The sequence below is a fragment of the Leiobunum rupestre genome, chromosome 2, assembly GCF_980474605.1.
Source record: "Leiobunum rupestre chromosome 2, qqLeiRupe1.1.hap1, whole genome shotgun sequence".
Lineage (NCBI taxonomy): Eukaryota > Metazoa > Arthropoda > Arachnida > Opiliones > Sclerosomatidae > Leiobunum > Leiobunum rupestre.
In genome coordinates this window covers 44,032,688-44,058,071 of record NC_143385.1, presented here as the reverse complement: position 1 = coordinate 44,058,071, position 25,384 = coordinate 44,032,688, and the positions used below count along the sequence as shown (strand labels likewise).

The 25,384-nt window shown below is 36.3% G+C and overlaps 3 protein-coding genes and 2 long non-coding RNA genes across 7 annotated transcripts in view; 2 read left to right on the top strand and 3 right to left on the bottom strand.

The window, feature by feature from the left end:
- snz (sorting nexin snazarus) overlaps positions 1-25,384 on the bottom strand; it is a 55,416-nt gene that overhangs the window by 26,954 nt on the left and 3,078 nt on the right. For 2 of the 3 annotated variants that reach the window (XM_090165640.1, XM_090165639.1), the window contains exons 3-12: positions 24,499-24,630; positions 20,039-20,217; positions 16,613-16,799; positions 15,464-15,537; positions 14,923-14,999; positions 5,650-5,909; positions 4,178-4,217; positions 1,140-1,256; positions 811-949; positions 271-476 (exon numbers count right to left, since the gene is read on the bottom strand). In XM_090165640.1, coding sequence (XP_090021766.1) covers positions 271-476; positions 811-949; positions 1,140-1,256; positions 4,178-4,217; positions 5,650-5,909; positions 14,923-14,999; positions 15,464-15,537; positions 16,613-16,799; positions 20,039-20,217; positions 24,499-24,630 — 1,411 coding nt within the window. The remainder of the gene's footprint in view (positions 1-270; positions 477-810; positions 950-1,139; positions 1,257-4,177; positions 4,218-5,649; positions 5,910-14,922; positions 15,000-15,463; positions 15,538-16,612; positions 16,800-20,038; positions 20,218-24,498; positions 24,631-25,384) is intronic. The other variant, XM_090165641.1, reaches the window with a different exon arrangement.
- On the top strand, positions 10,163-10,769 carry LOC149957589 (uncharacterized). Its single transcript, XM_090165642.1, has 2 exons — positions 10,163-10,337; positions 10,399-10,769. The coding sequence occupies exons 1-2, from the start codon at positions 10,239-10,241 to the stop codon at positions 10,753-10,755; spliced, it is 456 nt and encodes a 151-aa protein (XP_090021768.1). The 5' UTR covers positions 10,163-10,238; the 3' UTR covers positions 10,756-10,769.
- LOC149957588 (uncharacterized) lies at positions 10,766-11,558 on the top strand. Its single transcript, XR_016478492.1, has 3 exons — positions 10,766-10,811; positions 10,881-11,482; positions 11,543-11,558. It is a non-coding gene; the product is annotated as an uncharacterized LOC149957588 (long non-coding RNA).
- On the bottom strand, positions 12,291-13,360 carry LOC149957587 (uncharacterized). The gene is made up of 3 exons (XR_016478491.1): positions 12,986-13,360; positions 12,685-12,906; positions 12,291-12,639 (listed from the first exon to the last, which is right to left on the bottom strand). It is a non-coding gene; the product is annotated as an uncharacterized LOC149957587 (long non-coding RNA).
- LOC149957586 (uncharacterized) lies at positions 22,249-24,352 on the bottom strand. The gene is made up of 3 exons (XM_090165253.1): positions 24,295-24,352; positions 23,257-23,331; positions 22,249-23,189 (listed from the first exon to the last, which is right to left on the bottom strand). Exons 1-3 carry the CDS (start codon positions 24,350-24,352, stop codon positions 22,642-22,644), a joined length of 681 nt encoding a protein of 226 aa, XP_090021379.1. The 3' UTR covers positions 22,249-22,641.

The following is a 25,384-nucleotide window of genomic DNA, read 5'->3' as shown; positions in this document are numbered from 1 at the left end:
TGCAGCTCTCAACAGGCAGGGCTATTTACTTTCCAGCCATTTTTCTACTCCCATGCCAAACATTCTGTTCAAAAATGCTTCCATTCGCATATTAATGATAATTATCTCACTTTAGTTAAAATAAAATAGAAAATAACACCTGCTTATTGAGTTTTTTTGCACATGACTCTGTATATTAACCTTGCAAGCAGATGCAAAACATAAATGAAGCAAAGTAAATTTAAAAACCCCACAAACAACTACATAATTTAGAAAGCCATTTTGACTAACTTTTGAATCTGTATTTGAACTGGAGAAGGTTTGTAAAGCTTGTTTTTTATCAGCAAGTTTTTCTTCTGTTTGTCGAAGCAAGCTAACAGCTAACGATGGATGACTAGACATGTTCATACTGGCAATTATTGGAGACTCCTCATCACCAAGCGAATTACGACTGAATCGATTTTCAGCAGAGTCTATTTCATCAATTCCTGTAGAACCTATAAAAATTTAATAAAAATTATAGTTTTCAATAGCTGGAACAGTTTTACATAATTCTTCTAAGGATTAGACATTGTACAAACCCTCAATAAAAATAAATAAAACACCAAATGAAAATTTTAGTGGCGGAACTAGAAAATTGGGCATAAATTATCAACACTCACAAATATATTGATGCTGTAAATTTTGTAAGGTGAGGATGTAAAATTTTTGGGCTGATGAACTGATATGGTGGCATAACGAAGAGTGTTTTATTGGGAGGAGGACTTATTAACTTGGGTGCCAATAGAAGCTTGCTGAGTTAAGAACTACCCGAGAATAAGCAGATCTTACCAGAAGCGAAATTCAATCCAAGTTTTTCTGCCTTGATCAGCATTTTATGATACATAGAGCTAACAATAAAAGTTGGGTAAAATCTTTCCTCCAATTCTTTGTAGATTGCATCCTGTGCTTGATAAAATGCTTCGGGTCCCTAGAAAAAAAAATTGCGAAGCATGACAATGACACACTTAGCGCACTGCCTTGCTTATGGTAAAAATGCTACATTTTATTTCCTATAAAAGTTCGGTAATGTTTAAACTTCTTTATTTTCAAATAAAATCATATTTGGTGCTTGTAACATACAATACTACTTGAAATTCATTTTCTCAAATTGAACTCACCTTATTAGCCATCAAATAAGCTTCCATTCCTTTCAAAATTGGTTTGGACTTGACCAATGGATTTGGAATGTTTACATAGATTTGTATAATCTCATTAGCAAGTTTGTGTTTGTTAAACTGAAAAAAAAAACAACTATGACTAGCAGGTCAAATAACCAAATTTATAGAAGCCCTAGACTTAAAGGATTCCAGTTTGAGTTGAAGAAGAATTAGCAGATTGCCCGCAGTGGCAGATCCATAATATTTTTTAAATAGACTATGGGAAATGGGATTCAAATTGTAAAAAAACCATACCAGTATAAAATTTAAGGAACTACAAAATTACAAGTAGGCTGTAGCTTACCTAGCCTACCACCTAGATCTGCCACTGGTTGCACATAGGTGTGACCTATCTTCCTTGTAGAGTTCAAAGGCATTAAAAGTCACTAGATGACTTGGGTATTAACCTAGATCCGCGGTTCCCAAAAGGTGTTCCATGGAAGGGTCACAGGGGTTCCGAGAATTCGCAGCGCGGCCATCTTTGTTTGTGTCAAGAGTCTTTAAAAAAAGGAGTTGGGGTTCCGCCAGAATTAGGTGGATCGTTTAGGGTTCCATAGCAAACCTGACCTAGATGATTATTAATATTATTAAGACAGAAATGGGGGACTTGTGATCTATGACATGGAATAATGTTTCCAAGAGTTTGATTTAACGTTGGTCAGGTTTGTGTGCCGGAGAGATCAATCTGGGAATTAAACTATGTCATGGCAGCTATAAGCTATAGTAGTAAAAAAAATCAGGGTTGATCAAAATGTGAAATTATTTATCCATAACTCAAAATGCATTTTGAAAATTGGTTTTTCTAAACGTAAAATGTAAAAGGTTTTTGCAGCTCATAACCCAAATAGGGTGAAGTGAACTACAGCGGCCTCATTGAATTTTATATTAATTTTGGTTGCACCTGATAGACCTTGTCACGTAGATGACGAGGGTATTTTTTAATTTGGCCGCAAATGATTATTTAATTTTTTTAATTTTAAAAATTTATCATTTTCATTGAATTTTATATTAATTTTGGTTGCGCCTGATAGACCTTGTCACGTAGATGCCGAGGGTATTTTTTATTTTGGCCGCAAATGATTATTTAAATTTTTTAATTTTAAAAATTTATCATTTTTGGGCATTTTCACGTGTTTCGTTGTACTTATTTCCGTCGTGTGTTCGCCGACACCACAGTTTCGGTGTCCTAATAATTTCAACCTGATATTCCCGTACTTAATAAAATCAATTACAGTTTTTGTTCATTTTCTAGGTGTTTTGTGTTTTTGGGCCACAAAGTGATATTCCTGTACTTTACATAATCAATTACAGGTTTTGTTCATTTTCTAGGTGTTTTGTATTTTTGGGCCACAAACGCTTTTTTCTGGTTGATATTAAAAGTATATACTTGATGCCTAAGGCTTGGTACTGTCCTCTAGGTCGCGTTATAGATGGCCCATCGCTTTTTTTAGTATGGGGTTGGGAGGCGCCGCATGCTCCCAGCGCTTGAGCGAAGTGAGTGCGCGGCGCCGTCAGGCGCCAATACGGGGAATCTCAAAGTGCGTCAGGCGCCAATACGGGGAATCTCAAAGTGCGTCAGGCGCCAATACGGGGAATTTAGTAACGTCTTTTACGTGTTTTGGAAGCAAACCTGTTCTCATTTTTGTTACTATTTAAGTTGATACGATTACACTAATTACGATGCCACTAGGTACGATTACAGACGGCCCACCGTCAATGCCAGGAATGGGGCTGGGGCGCGTCAAAAAAGTGGTGTCGACGGATACACGACGGAACTATTTTTTAGAAAAACGTTACTAATCCCATAAAATGACTACTTTAAAATTAAGTTAATTAAAAAAATAATCATTTGCGGCCCAAAAAAATAACTTCGTAATCTACGCGTCAAGCGCGAAATTCTCCGCCAAAAAAAAACAAAAACGGTAATCCCCTAAAATTAATACTTTTTTAAAATTAAGTTAATTAAAAAAATAATCATTTGCGGCCCAAAAAAATAGTTTCGTAATCTACGCGTCAAGTGCTACATTATCCACCAAAAAAAAAGCAAAATTACATGAGGCCGCTGTAGTTCAATTTTGCCCAAAAATACACAATGCATTATGAAAATGGTTTTTTAAATGTTAGTAATTATTAATGATTAGTAATTAATTATTAATTACTAATAATTAATATTAATTAGTAATTAATGATGATTAAATAACAATAGATTCCAAAACCATCCTCGCAACCAGTGTGGGAAATAAGCAGTGGCACAGTATGAATGTCTCTGACGTGAGATTTCACCCCAATGGACTAGAATAAAACCCATTAAAATATCCCGCGCTTTGTTTTTTTTTCGTCTGCTAGTAATTTGAATTTTCCCTGTCTTTGTCTGCCATTTTGCCAAAAAAATCAAAAAGTAACACACAAAATTTTGCTACGATCTCGATCCTTAGAAATTGGCAGATCAGTTTTGGGCAATCTCGTAGCACCTGAGAGCAAGGAAATGGAACATGCGAAACTTGATGGGAGCAGATCCGACCACGAGAATGGAACATCAAATTTTGATCAGAGCGATCTTGGGAGTAAATAGCAGACGAACATTCTCTACAAGATCTGAGTTTTGAACAACCCTGATAATAACAACAATAATAAACAGCTAGGCCCAAGTCAGCTATCAACATTTCAATTCCTTTAATTAATGGGTGTCAAACCCTTAAGGCTCGATCATTGCCCCTATGCTGCCAATGCACCTGTAGATACGGGTGGGGCTTTGTTGCAGGAAAAAATGGGCTACACTCAATTGGTAAATAAACTTACCACAAATATTTTTTTATACATCATAGATTCCTTCACATATTAAGTTGACAAAACTGTTCTAGTAATGCACATAAATTCACATAATTTCACAGCATAAACAAACCATGCCCCTTTATGAAAAATCATCAGGGCAACTACAGTTCTCTTAGATATCTATTTAAAGTAAAATTTCGAAATGTATGTTCTAAGTAACTTTTTACCTTATCTGCCATTTTCATTTCTTGAACCATTTCCCAAAATCTAAATGAGAATAAACATTAAATTTTGATTTATTTATTACCCAATAAGGGTGAAGTGCACTACAGCGGCCTCATCGAATTTTATATTAATTTTGGTTGCGCCTGATAGACCTTGTCACGTAGATGACGAGGGTATTTTTTACTTTGGCCGCAAATGATTATTTAATTGTTTAACTAAATTTTAAAAATTTATCATTTTCATTGAATTTTATATTAATTTTGGTTGCGCCTGATAGACCTTGTCACGTAGATGCCGAGGGTATTTTTTTATTTTGGCCGCAAATGAGTATTTAATTGTTTAATTTAATTTTAAATTTCTAATTTTTGGTCATTTTCACGTGTTTCGTTGTACTTATTTCCGTCGTGTGTTCGCCGACACCACAGTTTCGGTGTCCTAATGAATTCCACGTGATATTCCCTTTTTTTATAACATCAATTACAGTTTTTGTTCATTTACTCGGTGTTTGGATTTTTGGGCCACAAAGTGATATTCCCGTACTTTATCAAATCTATTACAGTTTTTGTTCATTTTCTAGGCGTTTTCTATTTTTGGGCTACCTTTTTTCTGGTTGGGATTAAAAGTATATACTTGATGCGTAAGGCTTGGTACTGTCCTCTAGGTCGCGTTATAGATGGCCCATGGCTTTTTTTAGTATGGGGTTGGGGAGGCGCTGCGCGCCCCCAGCGCCAATACGGAGAGTTTAGTAACGTCTTTTACGTGTTTTGGAAGTAATTATCTTCGTCGGAAAGGGGCTGGGGCGTGTCAAAAAAGTGGTGTCGACGGATACACGACGAAAATATTTTTTAGAAAAACGTTACTTAACTCCTAAAAAGACGCCTTTTTTAAAAGTTAAGTTGATTAAAAAAGTTATCATTTGCGGCCGCAAAAAAATTGGTTTAGTAATCTACGCGTCAAGTGCTACATTCTCCCCCACAAAAAAAATACAAAAACACGGTAATTCCCTAAAATTACTAAATTTTAAAAATTAGGGTAATTAATTATCATTTGCGGCCCAAAAAAATTAGTTTCGTAATCTACGCGTCAAGTGCTACATTCTCCGCCACAAAAAATTCAAAAATACGGTAATTCCCTAAAATTACTAAATTTTTAAAATTAAGTTAATTAATTTAAATACGATTTGCGGCCGAAAAAATAGTTTCGTAATCTACGCGTCAAGTGCTACATTCTCCACCAAAAAAAAACAACGAAATTACATGAGGCCGCTGTAGTGCAATTTTGCCACTAAGAAATTCCAAGTGTATATGCATATAGTTCCCTGGTACCATAAATCCAGGCATATAGGAACGGCACATTTAAATTATGAATATTTTAAATAGGGTATATTATATAAGTGATGCATCCTTTTTAAATTTTTTATTCTTAAAAGCAGTTTAATATTAATTTTCATATTAATAATAATTATTATTATTACCCAAGGAGAGACTTTTGTTCATGTTTTTGCAGATGTTCTGAAAAATATTTTCTGCAGTGATCTGACTCCATAATGATAGAAAATGAGAGAACTTGTTTTCCTGGTTGAGTTTTTTCGGTATCAAAATCCTTGTGTTTAGATTCACCGTTCTTTAACCCAGCTTCGTATCCTAGATTTTCCCCCGAGCTGTAAGGAGAGACATTTCCAGAGTTCGATAGAAGTTTCATTCGTCTCTCACAAAGCCTCCTTGCTTGATCAAGCTTGAAATAACGGTGCAGAAAAAACAAAATCAGATGCCAGACTCGTGCCTTTCATGACATTCACCTTAAATTTTTTGGTCTGAGTTTTTTTTAATCGGGTTTTCCAAATCCAAAAAAAACGCCTGAGAGAGCCTTAAGCTACAACCAAAACGGGGAAGGAGGGGGCAAGCCAGTCTATCCTCTCAACGACTTCAGGTACAACGTCCGCCTCGCACTCGTCTCTCGTTCGCCATTGTTTTGATTTTACTTTTAAATAGTCGACCGTTGAAGCAACTACCCTCATCCCGGCGTTCCCCGACTCCAAGCGTTTGTGGTTACAGATTTTACATTAGAACCACTGAAAACAATTTCTTAAGAAAATAATTCCTGTACCTCCACAAAATCTGTTGATAATCATAACAATGTTATTTCATATTAAATAATCAAAAAGATGTGAATATATATATTTTGCGTCTTTATGATTGAAAAACCACGTTTATCTTATCTATATATACAGGGTGTTTCAGTGGTCAGTGCAATAAATTTGAGGTGTTACAGGGGTTGAGTAAAGATGTTTGACTGTCTTTGTCGCGATCCTCTGCGACGAATTTGAAAAGCGCAAGAGAGCGTTAAAGTTTGGCCTATAAACGCCTAAATGTAAGCTTTCAACGAACTTAAGAACCCAGATAGAAAACCGGTTTTAAAGGGGTAGTAGGAAATTTTACTACCACAAAAAACACCGTATTGTCGAGTGCAATAATTTTAATTTTATTATTCAATTTATATGAGTGCAAAACAGTTTTATTTTTTAAAGCAAATGTTCAAAATGTCGTCCTACAGCTCCTAAACAAAGTCGGCAGCGACGAAGAAGCGATGTACGTACGGACTGAAACACTCCAGCTGTGGTACGAATCTTTTCCGAAGCGGCGTGAATTCGTGCTACCAAATCCACTTCCGTCTCCACTGGTGTTTCGTAGAAAAGTTCCTTCATCCACCCACACAGAAAAAAGTCAAGTGGGTTTAGATCCGGCGATCTTTTCTTCAAAATACCGTTCAAAGTAATTTCTTACCCTTGTTGTACCTGTCTCGCGCAGTCGCTGATGGTCATTCGTGATAGTTCGTCGGTTTGGAATAATTCTGTTTGGGTACCTTTCACGGTAAAGTTGTTGAGCGACATTTGCATTACCATCCGCTCGTCCGTACGTAAAATTGTTGTGGAGATGATGCCAAGTGCAAATCATTTACGGAGAATCGGCTGTCTCAGTTCAGCAGTAACCCTGGCCTAGTACATTGGCAGCGTCTATGTCAACTGGCTAGGTACTTGATGACTACATCCAGCCATGGTCTCGTTTACGAGAAGCAGCATATTCCGGTCCTACGTATCTTCAGCGACAGTGACTGGGCGGCAGATCGAGATACTCGCAAATCAAATTGTGGCTATGTGGCCTTCATGGGGTCGGCACCCTTCTCATGGAGATCCGTTACGCAGAAGTCAGTTTCTTTATCTACGATGGAGGCCGAGTACATTGCGTTGTTAGAGTCCGTTAAAGAACTTTTGTGGTTGTCACCAATAATTAAAGAACTCAAACTGTTTGACGTGAATTTAAGTAAGCCAACAACTATTTTGATAACAACCACGCTCTGCTACCACTTGTTAGGACAAAAACGAGGCCATGTAGAGGTTAGAACAAGTTTAATAAATAAGTTAAAAGTTATATGCATTATTTACAGAAGACTAAACGAACTAAGCTAAGAGGCATCATCTCAAAAACTAGTTACCTCGCCATTCCCATAACAATCTCTCTGATAAGCACATGTCTGCCAAACCAGACAACAAAACCTACTCTTTAATCAAAGACAAATTAATATTATACTCAACAAAAATGAATGTCCGCAAGTTCTTCAGTCGTGAATCGATAACGCTCCATGACAGATAGTAATCTCAAATTGATTAAGAAGTTTGACCAACAGGCCTTTAAATACCTTTGTTAGTCGCAGCGAAACGAATGAGTAGACATGTTACTAGCCAAAATGTCTATTCTTGTTTGGAAAAGGTTTTTAAAGGGCTGTTTCCAAACAAGAATAGACATTTTGGCCAAGATCCCGTTTTTCCAACATCTGTACTTTTTAGTGACGAAGCCACATTTTCCAGGGAGGGCGTATTCAACACGCACAACCAGCATGCATGGGCCCACGTAAATCCACATGCGACATTTACCCGTGGATTTCAAGACAAATTTAGCGTGAATTTGTGGGCTGGAATCGTAGGAGACGTGTTAATTGGTCCGTACATGTTGCCGCCAAGACTGAATGGGGCGACGTACATGGTTTTCCTTCGTGACGTCTTACCTGACCTTCTTGAAGACGTCCCGTTAGCAATTTTAAGACAAATGTGGTTTCAACATGACGGGGCTCTGGCTCACTTTTCATTGGGGGTACAAGCGTTACTCGACTTGCAATATCCAGAGAGATGGATTGGCAGAGGAGGTCCGGTCAACTGGCCTGCAAGATCGCCGAATCTAAACCCACTTGACTTCTTTCTGTAGGGGTGGATGAACAAACTTGTCTACGAAACACCAGTGGAGACGGAAGTGGATTTGGTAGCAGGCATGAAAGAACTAACATGTACTCGCCTCAAATGAACGGCGTTGCCGAAAGGATTAACCGCACACTCATGGATATGGTACGAGCTATAATGAAGGGTGCAGAACTGCCAACAACACTATGGGCAGAGATCGTAACGGCAGCTGCATACATCAAGAATCGACTCAAACATAGCAGATTGGGGGAGAGGACTCCGTTAGAATGTTGGTGGAATCGCGAACCAAGACATTTAAGGAGGCTTGGTAGCTTAGCATTTGTCCACATACCAAAAAGGAAAAACAAGTTACAACAGCGAGCCAAGTTGGGTGTGTTAGTCGGGTATGCCTTTCACACAAAAGGATATCGAGTATGGAGACTAAACACGTTACGTTCGATGAAAATCTCTTGGGCATGAACAATTTGGAAGTAATCACTACAGATGAAAAACTCAATTGGCCAATAGAGATACTAGAAGAACTTGGCGATGGCTCGATAAGAGCGGACCATAATCTAAGAAAAAACTGGAGTCGTTATTGGCGGGTAACCCTCAGACGATAGATGAGTCCTTCGGAGCACATTGCGCAGAAGTGATTATACCGAACACATATGATGAAGCTATGTCATCAAAAGAAAAAGAGCTATGGCAAAAAGCAATGTCTGAAGAAGTCAAAACGTTACTGGATCGAGACGTTGCGGAAACTGTAATCAAACCAGACCAGGCTAAAATCATCGGATGTCGCTGGGTATATGCGCTGAAGAGAGACAATGACCATAAGATACAACGGTATAAAGCACGTTTAGTAGCCCAGGGGTTCAATCAAGTCCCAGGGCGAGATTACGATGATTCATTTGCTCCTGTAGTGAACTTCAGTTTGATCCGGTTCTTCATAGCTGTGTTCGTAATTCATCAGGGATGGGTTCACGCTCACCTCGACGTGAAGAACGCGTATTTATATGGAGCACTAGACAGGGTAGTCTATATGAATCAGATACCTGGTTTTGAATCGGGAGATCCCGAGATATAGCCAAGAAATATGAAATAAAATGCCTCGGTCCAATTCGGAAGCTATTAGGAGTTAACTTTGACACCCAGGAAGATGGCAGTAAGAAGCTACATCAAATGGACTATATCAGGGAAGTCGCAACAAGATTCAGCATACAACTAGATGAACCGGTCAGTCTTCCGATGAGCCCTGCTACTATACTAAGTCGACGGGTTTCTACAGAGGCGCCGGAAGTTAATATTAAAGGTTACATTTAAGAAAGACGTACTTTGCCGCAATACACGCTTCTATCTCTGGCGTCCCCCAAAACGGGCGAAAAGGGGGAAAAAACGGCGCTTGGTGCGCTGACGTCAAAAAAGGGAATTCCTCTCTCTATCAGGCTCCGTCACAGCGATCGTCTACGGTACTTTCGCGCTTTAGCCTTTTAGTGCCTTACTTTGAGTTAACTCTTGCCTAATTTTTATTGTTATTTTTTAATATTCTAGTACTTAAATTAAATAAAGTATAGACTATGGTGGTTTACTGCAGTGCGTACGGTTGTAATTCGGCTTATAGCAAGGGAAAGAATAGTTTTTTCAAGTTTCCTCTGGATAACTCATCGCTATTAAAAATATGGGTTTCTAAAGTAAAAAGAAAGAACTTTAAACCCACGAAGTACTCGAGATTATGTCAAAAACATTTCGAAACTAGTTGTTTTGAAACAAATACAAACGCTGAATTTCTTCAAAGTCTTGGTGTTGAAAGCACTTTTTGGCCTAAACGGATGTTAGTTAAAGGAGCAATTCCGACTATCTTTGCATACCAAAAAGAAAAGGAAACCAAACGTCCAAGGAGTCTTATATCAAAAAGGCAAAAGAAACTAGTAAGAATTATCCAGGGTTATATTATTTTAAAAGATTTAAAAACATGGTTCAATAATTCAGGAAATAGAAAACATTCTGGGTGAGGCTGAGACCGAGGCTAAGACAATTGGAGTGGTGTCAAATGCAGAGATGTCAGTTGAGGAAGTTTTAACTTTGAACCCTACTCCAAATCCTATATCAATCCAGACTGATATGCAAGATGCTTTTACTATGATGGATCTACAGCTCAAATCCAGAAAAGTACAAACGGTTAAGATTAATAAGCATTTCCGTTCAAAAAGTACGCAAACTATCGAGAAAAGTCAATCTGAAAACAAGCTACCTATGCCAGAGGAATTGAAGCCCTCTTGCAGTTGTCAATCTAAGGATTATGCTGATTCTAGTACTCAATACTACTCAAGTGATATTAAAAATTAAGATTGCAACCCAGATGACCTTAATACCTCATTTTACGAACCCTCTTCGGAATCAGAGTAATGGAAAATATTTTTATATCTCCTTTCATTTAATTGTGTTTTAAATAATGCTTTATTTAAAAACAGGAGTGATTCTGACTTTGATATTGAGGAAGAGTTACCCGAAGGTCCGGCTGGAGGAAAAAAGTTCATAGTGTTTATGAGTAACCTCATGCAACTCTTCACATTCTGTCGACACTGCTTTGGGGCCACTGCTGCGAAAATTAAATATATTAAGGGGTCAATGGTGTGCATCGAATCTCTTTGTGTGAATGGACACTCTCAATGCTGGTATAGTCAACCTCTCGATGGAAAACAGACTGGATCCAAAGTATAACCAACCATCTGTATTTCTGCGCTGCGAGTAACACTAAAGAGGAGAAACGAGATAAATGGCTCAGTCTTCCAAATCACATTTCAAATTTACATAAAAATCACCCAGGGAGCTCATTTAAAAAATGTTTGCATGGACTTTTGGATAAAAAAACAGAAAGAAAAAAAACTTGGATAAGACAGGGAACCTTGGCTCACCTTCAAGTTGCAAAAATTGTCGAAGCGAAAAGGCTATTGAAAGACGTTGAATTAACTTCCGGATATGGAGGGACAAGTTCGCTTGAGGGGTACCACGCTACTTTGTTGTCCAATGCCCCTAAAAATACACATTTTTTTTACGAAGGAATGCAATCGAGGTCAGTATTAAATTTTGATATGTATTATAAATCGATTTACTATTCACTTCATTTAAATAGGCTAGCTTTATCCGCACTCCATCACAATGAAAATTGTCAAAAAGATATAAAGAAATTTGGTGACGTAGACCAGTGTACGTATCGATTCTCCAAAGCCAAAAAAGGGAAACCTACTTTGGTATTTCGAAAGGAGGATTGTACCTATGGTGAGATTATTAAATTTATTTGTGATATTTTGAGAAAAAAAATTAAAATATTTTTAATTTTAGGTTATGTCGAAACGCTATACCAAAAGGTTCTAGAAATGAGAAAGATTTATCCCACTTACGAAGAAGCTAATAAGTCTTTGGGAAAAGATATTGTACCACCTCCCCTTTCATATTCATATGATCACCCACCGAAAGAAGAATTACTTACAAAATTTACAAGTAGATTTTACCAAAAAAAGTAGTTTAATGATTCTTTAACACTCTGACTTATTAAAAAATTCTAATTTTATTTTAAATTTGTAAAAAGTTTTAAAAATGACAACCCTTGTAAATTATTTTAAAAATGAGACCAGTTTATTAAACTCCTGGAGCATTTACTTTTTCATGACAAATATAACCAGAAGAAAATAGGGGAAGTACGTATCTGTAGCTTTGAGCCGTAGAAGTCATCGTGTGACCCACGAAAACGCCTTTTTACGCATAATAAACCAAACTGAAAAAGTAGTCCTACTTTTGTTTTGATTCAACACGGCTATAATCGACGAAAGCAAATACGCCTTAGCTCAAATAGCAGAGAATGAGAAGGGCAATATGTTACAATTGTTCAATTTAAGAAAAATGACTTTTTAAACGATGTATTCATCCGCGATTTCCCGCCAAACCGTTTTGGCGCGAAAATTCGTGAAAAGTGACGCCTTTCCAAAGCTGACTAGAAGCGTACTTCCCCCTATTTTCTTCTGATATAACTGAACCTTTTCTAAAGAATTTGACTAAATCTCAATCACTAAAATTAAAACATGTAGATATCCTTGGTAAGTGTCATCTGGTGAGGGAAATCTTGCACGAATGCGAGAGATAACACATGATGGAATCACTACTCTCAATCGCTCACCCAGATTTTTGTAAATCATGCCAACAAATTGCCTGTAGGCTGTATATCTGAATCGTCTAAAAACAAAAATAATAATGAAATAATTTTTATAATATACATACGCATTTGGATCATTGTTAGGTAACCCAAGCCTTCTTATAAAGTTCCGGGCATATAATCGGTACGCTGTGTTTAAAACATAAATGTTTAGGCACACTGCCTCAAATCCAGGGTGTAGAGTAATGCACGAGACTTCTTAAATTTTATTTCTAACTTCTCTCTGCTCTACACAGCACGTACACTCATCCTCCGTTGCCATAGCTTTACAATTTGTACATCTACACCTAATTGGCATTCATTTAAAATTAATCACATGGTTGAAACCAATTAAATAATTGAATAATTGAAAATAAATACACTCACCAGGTATTCACATCTGCATCTAAGCGGTGGCCATAATCATCTGATTCATCAGAATCATTTGATTCATTATAACTATAATTTTCCGATATATCAGACTCACTAGAACTACTACTATTTCTTTCTGGCTCAAATCTATATGGTTCTATTTGTTGCATCGCGAAAATGTAAAATTAAATCACTCGAAATTTAGGACTACCGACTACGAGGTTTAAATTGCCGCTTAGGCGCTTATGCAGTTTCCCGCCTGTGACGTCGGCCTTAATATAAACACGTGACCACTAGCATTTTCCCGTTTTGGAGTGAATCGCGTCGTCTGCTTAAATATCCACTTTCGTGGCGATGTCGGAAGCGGTTAAAGAACTGTTGTGGGTCATACAGATAGTGAATGGACTCAAAGACTTTAAACTAGATATAGTCAAACCAATAATATATTGTGATAATCAATCAGCTATAGATTACAGTCGTAATAACGTAGAGAACCACAGGTCTAAACACATAGACATACGTCTCCATTTTGTACGGGAAAAATTAGAGGAAGGTATGTTTGAATTGAAATATATACAAACGAAAAGAAATATCGCTGATATATTCACAAAAGTGTTAAATAAGTATAACTTCTATGAGTGTATTGCTAGGATACCATTAACAGATTAATAGCTGGTAAATATACTAATCTAAGATTTATAATATATAAGTATATAATTATATATATATAATTTTGAATATGGAAAAGTTGGGGGAGTATTGTTGGGTTAACTTTACCTTAATAATAATAGATTAAAAGAGCGTTACCTTAAGGATGAGACATACTAGTGTATGTATATAGTCTGTGTAATGTACAGGTAGTTGGTTTTTCTATGAAATGATCTGGCAGCGCTGTAGATCTGGCAACCCGACCCTCCCCCTCACATCACTTCCTCAGATGCTTTTGTAGTATGCGCTTAGTAATGTTCATTTGTAAATAATGTATAATAACATAACCAAGTTTGATTAAATTAACCAAGCACTTTATTGAGTATGTTTTCATTCTATAACACCACATTATCAAGAAGCACGAATTCAAGCCGCTTTGGAAAAGATTCGTACCACAGCTGGAGTGTTTCAGTCCGTACGGATATTGCTTCTTCGTCGCTGCCGACTTTGTTTAGGAGCTGGAGGACGACAATTTGAACATTTGTAATGAACACTCTTCACGTTAGAGATATTACACTACTATTTTATCATTATTAAAGTGAGGGACACTTCAGTTTAGGTTAACAAAGGTAATTTTATTTCTGACTCACAATTCCTCCTTCAAGCAATCCTTTCATCTACTTTAGACGGGTCCTCTAGCTCTCTCTGCTCTGTTCTGCCACCCGTCTCTTACAGGGGCTCTCTTTATATATGTTTTTTGTTTGATTATACTTTCGGCACCAGGGGATTTACTCTTTTTAATGGCGCCCTCTATTGAGTCCCTTACACATTTACTTTAAAAAATAAAACTGTTTTGCACTCGACAATATTGTGTTTTTTAGTAGTAAAATTTCCTACTACCCCTTTAAAACCGGTTTTCTCTCTGGGTTCTTAAGTTCGTTGAAAGCTTACATTAAGGCGTTTATAGGCTAAACTTTAACGCTCTCTAGCGCTTTTCCTATTTGTTGTAGAGGATCGCGACAAAGACAGTCAAACATCTTTACTCAACCCCTATAACACCTCAAATTTATTGCACTGACTCCTGAAACACCCTGTATATAAATTATAAATTTCTGACATTAATTTAGTGTTAACTGTAGATATCTATGTAATAAAAATTAAGCATGTACCTTCACATGCTCAATGGAAGCTAATTTCCAGTAAAACCAGCAAACGAATAACATTAGTAGTATCTAGAAATTTCTACTTCTCTCGATCTATATATAAATATAGATACGGTATTAATAAATATTAATAAGCCTTACCTGATTTATATAACGTTTAAGATTTCGAGCTTGAAGAAGATCGCCTTTAGCAGAGGTTTGTGGTTTAAATTCTTTATCTAAGTGGAACATAAATATAACAAGGGCTATTTGGAAATCCAATAATATTGAATAAGAAATTTGCAAAGGTTAAAAAATGATATTGAAAACAATAGATCTGTACATGTATAAGGGTTGAATTAATATTTAAATTGGATGATTTTAACAAAAATCATTGATTTAAATCATACAGAATGTCAATGGAATAATTAAAAAATGGCAAAAAATAGGTTTTGTAAACCTGGGAAAACCAATTTATTCATTAGAAATTTAATTTCATTGATATAAAGTTAAATTTAAGTTTGCATAACCGATAAAAGCAAAGTGTACATTAAGTAGCCTGGGAAAAAGCCAATAAATAAATAATTAAAAAAAAATATTGCGATTTTAGTTACATGTTTCAAAAACCTTAATTTAGCAATAGCAAATACCCAGCAAAAATTTTTTTACCGATAATCCTATAGCTATAAAAATATGAACTCACCAACATCAATTCCCTTGGAACGTTTCAGATTATTTATCGTAGTTGCGTGCATGATTTCGGTAACTATACAATACCTGCAAAAAAATTTACAACCTTAAAATTAATAAGATTGTCCAATAGCATTTTCTATTGCGAATGCTCAGCCATAGCTCCAATTTTTGGGTGATATTATAAGGCTCTAGCTCTCAATGAAATACAATATTTTTAAAAATTAGCATTTCTTCTGACACTTTTCCAAAAAGCCAATTAAAAATATTATAAGATTGTATTCATTAAAGAGACGTGTTTCGAAACATTTGCTATGTCTCTGGAAACAGAGAAATGCTCACCAAACGGAGAATGCAAGTCAGATTTCAAGCTGCTCTGTTTACCTAAATGGAAAACTATAAAAACCTGAGCTAACCACGAACGCTCAGCCTAAATCAACGTAAAATGCTATTTACAAATTCATGACAAAACTATACATTTTAACATAAGCCTATCATAAGGTCCTCATAAGCAAAGGTCTAGGCCAAATTTTGATGTAGGTATTCAAAATCTGCAACTCATAGTGGCTACGTCGTCAACTATGCATTTCTAAAATGAATATAGCGAAATGCATTATAAATGCGCACAAGCCCTGTGCGAAAGTTTTTAAACTTAGAACCACGCAGGATAAATCTCCAACACGAGCCCTTAGCACCGTAGCCAAGGCTTATTCCAAATTGAATAGCTTTAAAACTTAATATTAACAGTTATCTTTGCAAAATGATTCATCAAAACCTAAAACTGGCTGTTAGACATAAAAGTTGTGTTTCCGAAGGTATTGTTTTTCAAATTTGAGATTTAGACGATTTTTGTGTGGAATTTATCAACACGAGCGTGGCTGCTCTACCAAGTAAGATAATATTTTAGATGTAGAAATTTTGAAAAAGAAGATGTCACTACTGCCCTATCGTCGTACGTTAATTTTCTTCTCTCCAGGACAACGCCGTTACCATGGGCCCCTATGGTAGACCTTTACTTATTTGAACCTTTTGATTTTAATTTGTGTTCTACAATACCAGCTATCGATACTGATATTTTGTAACGCTAATTTTTTATCAAATATCGGCATCAATTAACTGACTATAGTGAAATTATAAGAATTATAAAAATGTTTACTAGTACCTCATGCATTTTAGAGATTCAATATTTGAGGATTTATTAATTAACTGTACAAAATCTTTGAAATTCTTCGCATATGTATAAGGTCTAGAATGTTTCGCCATTTCTTCCTGCTGCCATTGAATGTAGGCTACAAATTTTTGGTTGATGTAATCTGGCTCGCATATCATTTCAATCGCTGGATAAAATACTAAAAATATGACAAAGTGTATCAAATGATAAATGGTTTTAAATAACACACTGCACTACAGCTTTTAATTTAGTAAAATATAAGACTTTTTGTCATTTGTTACATTATTTTTATATTTAAGTTCCTTTTTATATATATTTTCATTTGCCGTATACCTTTGTAAAACGTGCCCCCCCCCCCCCATCCCCTATGCTTTTCCAGGGAAGAGAAATTCGTGGGGTGCCCAGTTCTCAGTAGTCGCGCTGGACAGAGGTAAGGGCCTCGAGGCTCGAAGTGGTTCCCCTGCCCCCACCTAATGACCACTATAGAGCTCCAACCCTTTTCTTTATTTTTGTTTCTCCTTTCAAAATTATCGTGCCGATGGGTCAACCATTAGACGCTGCTAAAAATATTTTAACTGTGAGTGACTATTGTCACTGAAAATACTTATGATGTTGTTTTGAACTTTTTGGTGGGAATGACGGGGAATATTCGTGTTGTAGCCGCCGGGAGTTTCACCCTAGTTTCCGTCAGCCTAGACCTAAGCAAATGGGAAAGTTTCTTATTGTTCCTTACCATTGACAGCTGGACATTCCTATTTCCTATGAGCCCAGAACCATCTCTTTATACACATTCTTATTTATCCATTATTCTTTAATTGTTCCTAATTATTACTTATTGGCATAGGCTTAAATTGAACCTAGCATAGTTAACTAAACTTTAGCAGGCGACGTCATGGACGGCATGTTTTATGTAGACGTCACTTAGAGCATGTCTCTCATGACGTCTTTAAATTATCTTTTTTACACCTTTTGGCTGTATGCCCATAGTGGCTGTATATAAAGGGAGGTTAGCTAGGATTGAGGGAGATTGATAGTGATGATGCTGTTGGAGTAGGTTGATTATGTAGTTCTTAAGGTGTATTATTATTAAGTCGTAAATATAAGAGTATTTCTTTATGTAATGTTAGAAAGAGTTAGTTTTTTTTGTCTTGTCGTATCCTCGCTATTCTTCACTCTTACGGAGGAAGTTAGTAAATATTACTATATATATAAATTAGTGCTATAGTTATGTCTGCTGCACAATGGTTAAAGGTTTTCATTGGTATTGCTATGGGTATGATATTTTGTGTTTTTACTCTTTCGTCTTAAATTATTATTTTACGTAATTGAAGAAGTGTTACTTTATGTTTTGATTCTTGATATTGTTACAACTACCTTAATCGCCTCAGAATAAATAATGATTGGAACTTCTTTGGTGCTTTCTTAATTGTAATGCTCTCTCACTCTAACGCACTAACGTGGTTAGAGAAAAATCAAACTAGGCTGTAACTGGGGAAGATAAATCGGTTACAGTGTGAAGATTGGGTTTTCGGAATGTCACTGCCACTTACAATAAAAAGCCAGATAAGCCATAGTAAAAGACGCCATTTCGAATCCGTTAATTGTCAGCCCACTGCCAGTCATGATAAATGATCCATAAACTCATTTGATCCTACTTTTACCCTTTCTCTAAGAAAATGGATGCTTCTCATAACCCGCTACAATTTTTGGATTGGCCAGAACTGAACTCCTCCCATGACCAACGATTGGTGTCACCATGCAAGGATCGAACCGAGCCTCGGCCATTTGGAAAACCCTCGGCCTCAGTCCGAGGGTCGTCTAAATATAGCCGAGGAACCGAGGATTTTTTCGCTCTTATTAAAAACATGAATAACTGAAATTTTGGCCCATTTTCTACCATAAAATTTATATCTAAGGAGAATGAATATGTGGAGACGAACGTCCGGCTACCGGCACCTTGAACGATTTTTCCCCTGTCTTGCGTGGAGGAGTCGTCAATACTCGAAAGTTTTAGTTTTAGTTTTGTAACTTTTGTTTTAGGTTCTTTTAGTGGGAACCGTCGATAAGCGAAACGTGAGGGAGCGGTGCTGCTTGGAGGTACGAAACATCTACAATATTTGATATTAAAACTTTAATTTGGAAGCTTAATTTATCCATTTGACCCAGTGGCGTAGCGTGTATTTCTTTCACCCGGGGCAAACCCTAAATTTGCCACCCCCCCCCCTTTATTTTCGCAAATAAGCAAAAAATTGGTGAAAAATCTGTGATACTTTGTTGCTCTGTTGATTGCAAAAGGATTCAAGTCATTTAAAAATTAAAATTTTATTTTGCATGTTTTTAGCAACGCGAACTCTTTAATGAAATGGTCAATATTAATTGGTACCTCTTGTTCGATTGCCAAGAAACCCAGATTTGTTAATCTCAACATGCACATTGTAGACCTTTAATAATTTTTTATAAATTTTCTGATACACGATCTCGGCCGGCCGCGTTCGTTTCCATTTTCTAGGCCACTGGCCACCCCCTACATCTAAGCCGCCCAGGGCCATGCCCCCTTTGCCCCTCCCACGCTACGCCACTGATCTGACCATTTAACCGTTGCCTCGGCCTCGGCCGAGGCAGTTTTTCGACCCTTGTTCGATCCTTGTCACCAAGTGACCCTGGCACGTGATTTCATGTGCCCAGAGATCCAAAAATAAATTAAAACCAAAGAGAGTCAGACGTCCGATGACTTTAGTCTGGGAGGCTGGTTTTTCCTCATAGGCCTGGGAGGCTAGAATTTTAGAAAAATAAGTCTGAACCAGACTTCGCTTCTGTTCCTCAAGTTTAAAAAAAGAGTATTAAAATTCAAAAGAGACAAATCTGTCCAAATCGGGAATGTGCGAACCTCTTCGTCGAAGTCATCGTCCACCATCATCTTCTATCTAATAATCTACACCTGTGGCCAAAACTTTTCACTAATCTACATTTTTCCATTTCCGGAGGAGTGCATCAGTGTATGGTACCCAACCATAGTACTTTCCTCTACTACATGGCTTGGTGTTAAATAAAACAAAAGGGCAGAACTCGTAACAAAACGCTGGCAGTGACAAACAATCCCTATTAGAGACAAAGGTTTTGAATTGCATTTATTTAGTGTCGGGGAAAAATGAGTATTTAGTGGGAGGGTAGCTTGAAGATATTTGGGGCGGGAATTTATTGGGGGTTAAAAGTGTACGATTTGATAAAGGAAACAAAAATTCCTAATGTATATTTGCTGTATTGTAATGGTGTATTAATTTAACCATTGGCACGATAATTCCTACGAATAAATTTTAAACGTTAAGGTTTTTTAAATGTTACGGCTATCTAGAGAACCCCTAGATACGCCATGGTTTCTTAATTAATATAGAAAATATATTTTTATTCTAAACTCACCTAAGCAAGTGATAACTTCCCTTAGCAGGAACCGAAGTGGTTTGCAGTGCACATATTTTATAGGTAAAATGAGCATTAAAAGAAAATCGGTCAGAGTTCTGAGGTGTTCTATTTCAGCTTCGGGATTTTCAAAAAAATGGTTTGCCTCAAATGTTTCCCTTTCTCCCCCGGAATTCGACCTGAAATGGTGATAAAATTATCAATTAAGTGTGTGGTATTTCTGAATATAAATCACATTAAAACGTGTTTTAAAACATTTCAGTAAAGAAAGCAAAATAACAAATAAAATGATTAAACGTTTAAGTTTCTTAAAACTAGCATATCAATAACAAGAGTTTGAACGTAATTAAGAATTTTTGTTCTATAACTCGAGCAATATTCTCTAACCGCATTCTTACAGTCGTAAGTTAAAAATTTACGAGACCAAATCTACAAGTCCGGAACTTGTATTTTAAATGAGTTCCAGGTGGGGTGGCGGAGTGGTTAGCACTTGAGCCTCGCAGCAAGAGGAGCCGGGTTCGATCCCAGCTTGTGGCACTGGGTGAAAACTCAGAATAACTCCTTCTGCGTTGGGTTTGCAAGTTCTCTCCCCACTGGTTTAAGGGGTTTTCCCCCGAGATCTTCGGTTTCCCCTTCCATAAAAAATTGTAAAGGTTAACAGTAATAGTTGGGTAGGTAGCTGTTGGCTTGCACGGCTTGCCACCACCCTCCTACGCATTGTTACTCAGCCACCTAAATTAAAGGCTTTATAAGTCGCTCGATGACTTATACTTAAGGTGGTGCCTTGGGTATTAGTCTAGCTGATTATTACTATATTATAAACCATTTTTCAGGAATTCGTAAATACGCTCTCTCGTATTTTTGGCTATTTTAATAAGCTACGGCCCCATTGGAGCCAATAGAAGCGCACGAAAATTCCAGCAGGAAGCGGGTCACTTTAATTGCTTGGTTAAGCCTTAGTTGTCTGAATTTATTTCTTTCCCATAAACAGCGCCAATTTTCCACTTTCGACTTCGTAATCTCGGCTAACATTCCTTGAAAAACAGATAGACATTAATTCACATATAAGTAATAGTTTCGTATACGAGTTAAAGGTGATAAAAGAACTAAGCCATAAAAAACATAATAAATTACCTGTGTCCTCCAAACCTATTGCAGTGCCGAAAGATTAGACCACGCTGCCCTGTCTGTAGTAAATAATGATTCTAAACTAAATGCTAGCCCAAAGCACAGTCTATGCCCATACCCTTACCAAAAAATAAGTGGTCTAGGAAATACTTTAAGTTGGTATTTGAGACAAATACCAACTTAAAACCAACTAAATACCAACTTAAAACCTACTTAAAACCAACTTACAAATAATATGTCATTTTCTGACCACTAAAAACCAACTAAATACCAACTTAAAGAAAAAGGCATTTTCCCACCAACTTAAAACCAACTTATTACCAACTTAACTAGTTTACTGAAATATGCTGACCACTTAAAACCAACTTAATATCAACTTAAATGTGAATACCAACTAAATACCAACTTATTTTTTGGTAAGGGGCAAAGAGAGCAAAATGCTCAATTTTCTTTCATTTGGACAATACCCTGAAACATAAGAACAATTGGCAAAATTGAACTACATCATGTAATTTTGCTTTTTATTGGTGGAGAATGTAGCATTTGACGCGTAGATTCCAAGTAAAGGAGATATTGTTTGGGTTTGAGAGTATTCCATTTTTTACGTAATACTTTTGATATAAAGAACTATTGTAAATAGCAGAAATATTTCCATTGTCATCCTCCCAAAATCGATTCTGCAGCATATTATAAAAGTTTGGTCTTCCAAGCTTTGCTCTAAGTTGATGTTGTATGAATAGGTTCATTTGATGACAAACATTGTTTTCGATAGTCAAATTTAGTGAACAATTTCCACATACTTTGTCATCATTTACAAACTCGTATAAAAACTTTGAACAAAACTTTCGATGAGTCATTTTTGGATTGTGACGCTCAAAAAACTTTTTGAAATAGTAAAAAGATTTAACGCATATATTTTCGGGCTTGGACAATGCAAATTAATTAGTTGAAGAAGGTCTCCTATCGCTTCATTGGTAAGTGCCATGAGGAAAATAGAAAAATTGCCAAAACACTTTGAAGCAGAGTTATAGAGGCATCATCATAAATCAGATCGTTTTCTTCATAACCTAAAATGGGCTCATTGGAATCATCTACAAATTCTTCTCCACTTTCAGCTGGAGAATCATTTGGGTCACTATCATCGGGTGATTCCTCTCCTTCACTATTATTTGCAAATTCATCTCCAACATGCTCTCTCTTATACCGGATTGTAAAAAACCTAAGCGAAAAGCTGTCTGTTTCGAGGCCTTTCAACAGTTGAAGTACAGGTTTGCCAGGAGTAAGGCTCTCTCCATTGTCTGTGGACGCTCAATTCGACGTTAGTATTTTAGTAAAAAGAAAGAAAAAAAACAAACGCGTTAGGTAAGTAAGAGTGTTACCTGGTGCAAGGGAGCCTAGGCCCCTCTACCAGTGGTTATGTAGGCTTAGGACTAATACGGCGGTGGAATTACGTCATCACAACAAAGAACAAATCATTACTTATGGAGTACTCTGAAAAGCCTATAGCAACGCTTCGTGGGCATCAGATACCGAAACCAGGAAATCGAAGTAAAAAGATTTAAAAAAAATAAATGCGGGCTTGGACAATGCAAATTAATTAGTTGTAGAAGGTCTCCTATCGCTTCATTGGTAAGTGAATGCCATGAGGAAAATAGAAAAATTGCCAAAACACTTTGAAGCAGAGTTATAGAGGCATCATCATAAATCAGCTCGTTTTCTTCATAACCTAAAATGGGCTCATTGGAATCATCTACAAATTCTTCTCCACTTTCAGCTGGAGAATCATTTGGGTCACTATCATCCGGTGATTCCTCTCCTTCACTATTATTTGCAAATTCATCTCCAACATGCTCGTTTGATGATTCCTCAGATTCATTATCGACTGGAGAGTCATCAACATCGCTTTCACCTAGTGACGCATCTCTTTCATTATCTTCCAAGTCTGTTTGATTATCCTTCTCTACCTCATTATCTCTATAGTGGTTTACTTCTGGCCCTCTTACCAGTTGTTCTACTTCAGTTACTAGAGCAGTTATGATATAGCATGATAAGTATAATTATTCTTAAGTTCTAAAAAAAATATATATTACCATGTGCTTTCTTCTTCTCAGGCTCATTATTCAATCTTATTTGGCCTTTTAGCTTTGCTTTTGATATTTTTCCATCTTCATAACTCAGTATCAAATTGTGCAATTTTAACTTATGTTATCTTCTGTTAACTGCGTTTTATATTTCGTGTTTAGGTCATAATAATAACTCGTTTAAGGTGAATAAAAAGGTTTAATGTTTAATCAAAAGGGTACATGATACGTTTAGGCCGACGGTACGCAAGAGAAGACCCCGTCGTCGTTAATACCAACCCGAGGTAGTCTAAACTGGGTTTCTACCCCTAGCGGGAGAAACAAGAAAATAGGCAAAATAGAGGGGAGCTTATGAGACTTGACTATGATGTCTGTCCGAAATATCCATAACATTAAAAAAGCTCTTGACAACCTTACTTTTTCTTGCAAAAATTATTTTTTACATAGAGAATGCTTAGAAACAACTAATTGGTTGCCTTATTTTACTTGTTTTCAAAAAACAGCGTCCTAAATTCAATTTAGCTCTGAGATTTCAAGATACAATCTGTTTTTAAAATTTTTCTTGCATTTCTACAGTTAAAACCACAAAAAACGTTATTTAAAGCAAGTATAGCCTCTACCAAGGAAGTACCTTCCAATACCTCAAACCAAAAAGTGACTCCTATGGAGTATATCTGTCATAGATTGGTGGTAATACATACTAGCGTACAGAATATAAAAAAAAAACATAAGTGCCAGAAAACCTTTCTAGATTGTAGTAATTAAACAAACTATATTAAATACTAACGTTGTAAGCGGGCTTTATATCAAGACAGCATTTACAAAGAGGCAATAAAGGTAAATGATTTAAGTAGCTTGTGAAACTTGTTTTCAAGGCTATTACAGTGCCTTGAGATAAACCAAGAATTTATTTATACTTAAGGAGGATGAATATGTTGAGATGCTTTTCAGCGCAGCTCCCAATCAAGATCAACGCTCCTTTCCCCTTGAAACATGAAATCAGCCCTGTAATTCATTGGTTCCCAAAACTTAAGTCTTCCTAAATACTTTTTTTCATCCCCCACTCTTGCGACGAGAAATTTCGACCACGATGACCGCAGATCATTTCAACATAGTCATTCTCCCTCAGTAAAAATAAATTAATTCTTCGTTGAACTGACACTTGCTTTAGCAAATTTATTTTTTCAGATTTGTACTCTTTTAAGGCTAGCTAATGCAGCACGCTTATCAATTATTTAAAACACATTTTACCCATTACTTGCATCTTTTATCCTTTGAAGGTGCTGATGAACTTTAATAACTATATCATGAGTGAAAAATTTTACATCATCCATTTTCTTTAAACGTTCCTTGAAGTTTACAAGAACAATCCAAATCTCTTGCCTATAAGAATAATATGTTTGTTTAATTAAGTGACCACAAGAAATAAAAATGTTTCTAAGATTAATTTACCAACTTCAAAATAAAAATATTCAAAGAAATTTTTAACATTTTAATAGGAAAATTGGTTTTTCATTAGTGATAATAAATGTTGAGACGATCTGCAGGCATCATAGTATAATTTTCCCCAACAATAAGTTGGAGGGGAGGAATATATTTAGGGAACCAATGAGATACTAGGATAAATTTTTTAAGGAGAAAGGAGCTTTAATTATCTTCAAGCATGAGGGGGATTGGGAGTGAAGCTAAAAATCGTCTTAACATAGTCATTCTCCCTTAAATATAAATAAATAGATTTTGATAGAGTTCATAGTTTTTTGAAGAGAAGGAAGTTCAGCAGCAGGTATGATTTTTGGGTGGGAGAAATTTTTCAAAGCATAATAGCATCATTCATTTCATGGGGTATAAGGGCAACACTAAAAAATGAAACTGTACTATGTTTGGGGTCAGTTCTGAGAAATGGGGTGAATGTATACCAACACACATGTCAGATTTTTTTATATACTTTAAGACTATACTGAACATTTCTGTGTCAAAATTATTTTGCGGAAATGAAAATTTGAGGATATTAATTTTCGAAAATTAACGTTTTCTAGCATTACTTTTCTGTTTGTGGTATAGTAGGATACACGATATTTTATGGTTGTGCAATTTTGGGTGGGGACAAAGTATATTCTATTTTTCTTTGGTAATATGT